Genomic DNA, 8,568 nt, shown 5'->3' with positions numbered 1-8,568 from the left:
GAAGTGGCGAGGGTTCATTGTAGTTTATCTGTTCACTGAACTGCTGATGAACATTTGGTTGTTTTCCAGGTTGGGGCTAATATGACATTAGTACAATGAATAATGTAAAAAATATTTTATGAACACTCCATTAATTTGTTTTATTTTAATACACACTCAATTTCTTTTCCTTTATTTTCTTTTTTGGAGAGGGGGAAGCTGGGTATAGTACATTGTATTGATAGTACATGGTAAGGTTAGCTTTCTTAGCCTCTTCTCTTCTTCAAGGGGTTATGGATAGAAACTCTCAAAGATGGGATATTCTGAGTAACAAGATGGAGTTGGGGCAAGGATGCTTCAGCAGTTGAGAGCCTCTCTCTTCCTTAAGTGCTATTCCTGTGACTGGTAGTCCAGTGATTCTTATACCTTGGAGGCCTTATGGACCACAAGGTCCACCATTCTGTAGAATGGGCCACAATTTTTTTTCCTGTGTGTGTAGCTCTAGCCAAATTCTTTGTTGTACCAGGAAATGAGCTTGACAGAATGGTTGATAAGGGCAATGCCAGTCCTATCATCAAAAGTGAGAGTGGGTGTCACTATTAAAGTCTCAGGAGACAAAGTGCCCTTTAGAGGATAATCAGAAGCCTGCTATATTTACCACCTTCTTGATCTCTTCATATTTGGTAGTTTTGTCCATATGTCAGTAAGATCCATGACTCAAACATTGGGGGTTGGAAAACAGAAGGCCATTCCAGTGAATTTCTTTCAGCTCAGGTATAATCTTGCCCACAACTTTAGCAGCACCAGTGCATGCCCGGATGATGTTTTGGGATGCCCAATGGTGATCATGCCAGAGTTTCAATGGGGTCCTCTACAGTCTTCTGGGTGACAGTGATGGCATATACTGTGGTCATGAGTCTGTCTATGATGCCAAAGTTGTCATGCATGACCTTATCCAGAGGGGCCAAGCAGTTTGTAGTACAGGAGGAATTGCTGCCAATTTTGAGAGTTTGCGCTCTCATTGTTTGCGCTCATCAGAAACATGGGAGCATTAGATGGGGTAGCCACCCATCAAGTTACCCTAGTCTTCTCTAAAGTTGTGACAACACTGGTAGACTCTAGGACATACTCAATACCAGCTTTACTCTATTTGAGGTTGGCAAGATCTCACTCCGGGAAGACAGTGGTGGCATGACAAGCTTCCCATTCTCAAACTTTACTGCCATTGAACTTGCCATGGATGGAATTATCCTGGAATACTTATACCATATAACTGAGGTCAATGAAGGGTTTGTTAGGGGCAACAGTGTCCACTTTGCAAGAGTTAAAAGCAGGTGCCCAATACGGCCAAATCCATTTATTCTGACCTTCATCATTGTGTCTCAGGGATGGGGTCAGGGCCACATGAAACGATTTAGCTCTCTGTTGCATGAGGAAGAAGAGAAAACCTCCTTAATTTTCTCTTTAAAATTTTTTTTCATTTTCATATGGTAATCTTGAACATCTTTTGTTATATGTATTCCTAAGTATTTGAGCTTTTTGGAACTGCTGTAAGTAACATTTTAACAATTATCATTTCTATCTCTGTATTTGTTGGATACCAACCAAAAGGTCAGTAGTTTGTACCCACCAGCCACTTCTCAGGAGTAAGCTGAGGCAGTCTGACCTATTGGGTTAATATGAATCAGAGTTGACTTGACAGTAAGGAGTCTTTATATATATATATACATATTAGAATGTAGTAATATAATTGATTATAAATTATTTCATTGAAATGTACTTAACATAAAATTTACTTTTTTGGAGTATACAATTCAGTGCTATGTTTTGTTATAAATATATCACGAGTCATGCAACTTTCAAGAATCACACAGACACACTCATATACACACAAAAAAACACCCCACAAACTCAAAAAAACAAACCTAGTTGTTACTAAGTCAATTCTGACTCATGGCAAGCCGATGTATCCCTGAACATTGACATTATTACAAAATGAAGCTTCATACCTATTAGCAGTTATTCCCCCATGTACTCCTACCCCCTGACAACTACTAAGCTATGTCCTAGCTTTATGAATTTGACTATGCTGGATATGTCTGTAAGAAACCACCAGTAGAACCAGTAGGAAAGGTTGGCAAATTGAACTAGAATCATACAATAAATGGAATTTTACAATATCTGGCCTGTGTGACTGCCTTCTAACACTTAGCAAACACTTTTAAAGTTCGTCCATGTTGTAGCATTATTAATGTTTTGTTCTTTTCTTCATCTACTGCTTGAATATACCACATTTCATTTATCCATTCAGAAGCAAGCATTGGCTACTATGAATAATGCTACTATAAAGATTCTTGTACAGGCATACCTTTTATTATGATTTGCTTTATTGAACTTTGCAGATGTTATCGTTTTTACAAATCAAAGATTTGTGGTAACACTGTCTCAAGCAAGTCTTTTGGCACCATTTTTCCAACAATATTTGTTCACTTCAAATTTGTCATATATTGGTAAGGCTCACAATATTGCAAACTATTTCAAAATGCTACTACATAGTTAATAGACTACAATAAAGTGTGCACATAACTTTTTTATGTACTGGGAAACTAAAAACATCACATGATTCATTTTAGTGAGATATTCACTTTATTACAGTGGTCTGGGACAAAACCTGCAATATCTTTGAGGTATCCCTGTACAAGTCTTTATGTGAGCATGTGTCTTCAATTTTATTGCATATATACCTAGGTATTGCTGGTGATACAGTAATATTTAACTTATTGAGAACTGACAGTTTTTTCCAAAGCAGCTGTTCCATTTTTCATTCTCACTAGTAATATATAAGGGTTCAGTTTCTACACATCTTAACATAACTTGCAATTGTCTTTCCGATTAAAGTCATCATAGTGGACATAAAGTTTGAGGTTTTGATTTGCATTTCCCCACTGACTAATGATGATAGACCTCTTTTTATGTGAATATACACTTCTGTCTACTTTTGTGTATATTTGAAAATTTTCATAGGAAGAAAATTTAATGCACTGCCACTCTGGTTTGCCTTATCAGATCAATAGATTTATGTACATTCCTTGCTTTCCCCTTGACACTGGTCATAACAATAAAATGAGTATAGGTAAGAGAAAATGTTTATTAACAGAGCAATCAAGTAAGTTATATACTAAATATTGCCTCAATCTGACAAACATTAACTCTTAGGAAAATTTATACAATATTTTATTAATGTAACTTATCACACCGAAATGTCTAATTCCAGAGCATCTGTGATCTGAGCAAAGCAGCGCTATAATCTATTAATCCTTTCCCCTAGCTATAGTTTTTTTTGTTTGTTTGTTTGTTTTTTTTAGGGGAGAGCGCGCACGCAGTCCCCCACTACCACAAATTATGCAGTCGAGTTTCCCACATTTGGGGAAATCGCAGGGGTCAGCACATCCCGAGTGCAATGGATAAGCCTCGCCCTGGGAAAACCACCTTCGTGATCATGGTATCTCCCCTGCCAGGTAAGTATTAGTTTTGTTTTAATACAAAGTAGTAATTAAAATAGCCACTTACCTTTATCGGCTCCTGCTACAGATTTATCTGTATGTTTAGAATGAGAAATCTCTATTTCTGATTTTCTATGCATAATTACTTCATTTTCAAACCTCTTAGGTCCTAAGTAAAATACTGTAAATGTTTTCTGAATATCAAGTCCAACTGGAAAAAGGAATACAAATTTCAGGGCATATTTATATAAATCCAGATGATACTAATTTTAAAATATTTCTTATATTCTTAGGATATTTTAAACTAGAAGAGTTACAGGAATTCAATGCATTAATATGAAAAACATTAAAAATGCAGCAAATAAAAATTTGTTTTTCTAGCATAAAAATCAATGGTTCCATAATATTTTAAATTTACTGTCTCACAATATCTTGCATAATGCACAGGTAAAATTTTAATCAGGTCATATTTAGTCATGCCATCTTTTACATATTTAAGTATATGATACATCCTTTAACTTTTATTTATATCAAAATATATTATTTTTACACAATATTATTTTATTATTTTTGTTTTAGCATAAGCCAAAGAAATGTTAAATGCATTCATTACTTCAATTTACTAACCATATTCAGAACTAATTAGATTTATGCTAAGATCTTCAGATTTAAGTGTTCTCTTCACATCAATCTTTTTAGTCCAATTTCCGTCTTTTAGCAAAACAGAATCCCTAAAAAATAAATGCATTATTTAAAATATGTTCCAAATATTTAATGAAATATTTCATGAAAAATTCCAATATCTCTCAATTCCATTTCCCATGAATTTTAAAAGCCTCCTTATATTAATTTTCAAGGCCCGAATATTCCAAAGATAGGTCCTTTCTGATATTAATTATCAGTAACTAAGAAGTGATTTTCTCTGAATTCGGGGAGAGAGAAATGGCTATTCATGGAGTTTTATCAACCATAGTTTTCTTAACTACACATTGATCCTACAGATGATTCTTAGTGACACTGACTCATATGGCCTACGTGGGCAATAGGCCTATATACTTGGCATAATTAATTCATAAAATTGCTCCCAAATCACTATCAAGTTAAATTGGCTATAAAAATTGTACATATTTGTGAGGAGAGTTTCAATGTTATCTTTACAATTGAGGTCAACCAGTTTGGATTTAATAATATCACAAATAAACCAGAGGCCAATTTTATGATATAATTTTAGTCTCATATAGTCAAAACTGACACTAAATTTAAATAGTCGTAGGACAGCAAAGATTTGTATAATGACATATTCTAGCCATAATTCTGTCATGGCTAGTTAACAGTACCCAGTAAAAGGAACATTATCCAGTCAGTCACTAAGTATCTTTAGGTAATTTGCATGTGATAGAATTGGAAAGTACTGGGAACAATTAGAAGATTCTTGGTCCCGAGTTACTGTCATTCTTGAATTTGTAAGAATAGTAACAGGCTTGGAGCATAAATTCTAGAGTCAGAATGCTGGGTTCAGATTTACATTTGCTTTTTAAGTAGTTGAATGACCTTAGGCATATTGATTAACTTATCTTCATCTCAATTCCCCCCTTTACAAGATGTGGATAAAAATACCACTTACCTTATACAAAGATTAAAAAACTCAATTCCTGAAGTCTATTAATTTCTAAAAAACATTAGCTATTGCTTTAACTGACATCTTTGCAACTTGCTCATGCTATTATATTTGCTCATCATGTTATTTTTACTAGATTTACTTGTTGGAGACCATCATAAAAGTATTAGAAGAAAAGTTAAAGCACATATGATAAAATATTATGATAGAGAATTAGTTATAAAAGTAGCCTCTATGTATGAGGGTAAGACAAATAAGATTGCTACTAGGGTTAGTTCACAGATACATGGGTGTATTCCAAACAAGTTGTGTTTAAACATAGCACTACTGTTAGTGGATGATTGGAGACAAGTTCCCTCAGTAAAACATTTGTCTTAGTCTCATTTAAGTGCCTTAAAAAAAAAAGGGGGTCCAATTAAGAACCTGTGGCTTCGGAGGGGATCTGCTGGGCCAGTTCAAATCAAGGCAGAGGAGTCATTTCAAAATATTTTAGCAGACTTCTGGGAAGATGACGACTGAGTAACACATACCAGAGGGACTCCAAAGAAATCAGCCCAGGAGAGTTACTAAGAGAGAAATTAAACACTGCTGGATTGCAGGAGGAGCATCATAAAGATAAGTAGGCACAGATCCACAAGGTTTTGAGGGGCAGGGAGCTTTTGGCTTACCACAGTGGAGGCCGGCTAGGGTTTGACTTTAGCCCCGACACTGTCCTGGCCAGAGCCAGGACCATTTGGAGCCAGCGCAGTGGCTTTAACGCAACACAGCTATAGCTTGCCGCCACCTCAAGCAGGGATTATAAACCTTTGCAGCACCATGGGCAGGGATCGGGGCTCAGCTATATTGTTACTTTTGTTTCCCTCTCTTCTATCTCCACACAGTCTCAGTGGGCTTACTTAAAAATTTTTTTTTCTCTTGCCTCTTCCCTGTTCTCTCAGACTCCACTGCTGACCTCCAGACCACTCCCCTTAGTCTAAGGCATTTATACCTGTCCTCCACCCAGTTAGGTGAGCTCTACCCTGTGCAGTGTTCCCCAAGGCTGGGGAAAACCAGGCTGAGCTCCACCATAGGACAGTATTCCCAACTTCTTACCAAGGAATTCCTGCCTGTGTGACTGGGAAAGCTCCTATTTTTCCTCTGTTGTCCCACGTGACCGAGGGAACTTCCTTCCCCTGCCTGCCATAGTGCCTAACACAGCCTAAGGCAGCTCGGCCAACATTTGCCAATGTTCCAAGAACATTGCCCAAATGAACCTCTGCCCAAACTCCACAGTGACCTGCCTGGCTAGGGCAATTCCGCCCACCATTCACTGTGTTCTACACCAAAGCAGGCAACCCACCAGCCTTCTGGGTCACTCCCCTGAGAGGCAAGTCACAGGAGGATAAAGTGGTAGGTTAATTCCATAGTGAAATTAACTGTAGGCAGTTCAAAGAAGCATTCCTACAAGTGCTCTTCGACTCCCTGGAAAATGGCACCTGGCTCCTCTAAAACAATGCAATGCAAACAGCCATCAGCCCCAAAAATCTCAATGAAAAAACAGGAGGAACAAAAGGCAATGGCAGAAGATGTCCTGAACATAACGATATTCATAGAAGAAGTAGATATTGAGCTGCCACAGAAAGAAATTTTCAGAATGCTTCTTGGAGTCATACAGGATATGAGGGACACAATACAGAAAAAGGATGAAATGATAGAGGAGGTAAAGACCATACACCAAAGAGAAATACAAGAAAGCTTAGGGAGGAGATACCAAAAACCAGTAGCAGACACATGGATCTCGAGAATCGACTGGAAGAAGCAGAGAACCAAAAGCACCAGTGAATTGGAGGACAGCCAAGAAGACTTTAACAAACGTGACCAAAAATCTAATAAGATCATCAGAGAAGCTGAAGAAAACCTAAGACCTATGTCTGATGCTATGGAGATGATCAACATTAGAATTATTGGATTACAGGAGGAAGACACAACAAAGAAGTCATCTGCAACAATGGTAAGAGAATTCTTGGAGGAAAATTTCCCCAGCTTAATGAATGAAGAGCAGGCAACCAGTCAGGAAGCTGCAAGAACACCCGCTACAATGAATCCCAAGAAGTCACCAAGGCACATAATAATAGTTAAGCTATCCAACTTTGAGGAAAAGGAGAAAGTCATGAGAGCAGCTAGGGAAAAACAAGCAATTACATACAAAGGTTCTGAAATAAGAATATGCTCAGACCTATCAGCAGAAACTATGAAGAAGAGGAGAGAGTGGAGTAACATATTCCAAAAATTGAAGTAAAACAATACAAACCCAAGAATACTCTACCCAGCCAAATTATTGATCAAGCTAGATGGAGAAGTAAGTCTTCCCAGATAAGAAAAAACTCAAAGAACACATTATAAGAAACCCAGCCCTACAAAATAGCCTTGCCGACCCAGTATTGGCAGAAGAACAACACTCACCAAGCATAAATAAGAGGCGGCCACATAGAACAACCTCACCTAGAGGGCAACAAAGAGAAAACAGATGCTAAGATAGCATTGGCTTAAGGATGGAAAGAAGTCAAGAATGATACACACACACATGCATGCACAACACACTGATAAGACAGGAAGGCAGGAAAACACCCAACAAAAAAGGTATAAGATGACATCACAGAGTCCACAGATTGAGATAATAACCCTGAACTTCAATGGCCTGAACTCAGGCATTAAAAGACTGAGGCTATCAGACTGGCTTAGAAAACACAACCCATCATTCTGCTGCCTACAGGAGACACATCTCAATGCCACAGACAAAAATAAGCTGAGAATCAAAGGCTGGAGAAAGGCACACCAAGCAAACAGCAATTTAAAAAAAGCAGGGGTTGCAATCCTAATCTTGGATAAAATTGATCTCAAAGTACAAACCATAAAAAGAGATAAGGGGGGACACTATATAATGCTCAAGGGAATGGTAGACAAAGAACCACTAAGCATTGTAAACATATATTCTCCGAATGAGAGACCCGCTGAATACGTCAACCAAACACTCCAAAAGATGAAAACAGAAATCACAGCTTCAACAATGATAGTGGGTGACTTCAACACACCACTCTATGAGAAAGATATATCACAGGGAAAGAAACTCAACAAGGAGGTTAGAGATCTAAATACTACAATTAGACAAGGTGACCTGATAGATATTTACAGAGCTTTTCATCCAAATACAAAAAATTCACATTCTTTTCAAGTCCACATGCCACATATTCAAAGAGAGACCACATGCTGGGGCATAAGGTGAATCTACATAAATTTAAGCACATTGATATACAGACCGCTCTCTCTGACCACTGTGCCTTAAGGCTGGAAATCAACAAAAGGAAGATGAAGAACACAAGAGCAAAAAGTTGGGAGGATGAATAACTCTATTTCAAAAGGAGTGCGGACTGGCGGAGATCAGAGATGAAATTAGGAAATTTCTAGAAATCAAAGAGAATGAGCACACGA

At 37.6% G+C, this 8,568-nt stretch overlaps 1 protein-coding gene, 1 non-coding gene and 1 pseudogene across 3 annotated transcripts in view; all 3 read right to left on the bottom strand.

Moving 5' to 3' along the window:
* The window catches only part of HFM1 (helicase for meiosis 1), a 136,376-nt gene that overhangs the window by 32,082 nt on the left and 95,726 nt on the right, over positions 1–8,568 (bottom strand). For both annotated transcript variants that reach the window (XM_045291920.1, XM_045291921.1), the window contains exons 29-30: positions 4,110–4,213; positions 3,550–3,693 (exon numbers count right to left, since the gene is read on the bottom strand). In XM_045291920.1, the coding sequence (XP_045147855.1) occupies positions 3,550–3,693; positions 4,110–4,213 (248 nt within the window). The remainder of the gene's footprint in view (positions 1–3,549; positions 3,694–4,109; positions 4,214–8,568) is intronic.
* On the bottom strand, positions 13–1,355 carry LOC115870131 (annotated as a pseudogene).
* Positions 3,342–3,505, bottom strand: LOC115870282. Its single transcript, XR_004046646.1, has one exon. It is a non-coding gene; the product is annotated as a U1 spliceosomal RNA (small nuclear RNA).

Source organism: Echinops telfairi, unplaced genomic scaffold (assembly GCF_000313985.2).
Source record: "Echinops telfairi isolate 266 unplaced genomic scaffold, ASM31398v2 ScPeMD7_443;HRSCAF=831, whole genome shotgun sequence".
NCBI lineage: Eukaryota > Metazoa > Chordata > Mammalia > Afrosoricida > Tenrecidae > Echinops > Echinops telfairi.
This window is presented reverse-complemented; position numbering and strand designations above follow the sequence as displayed.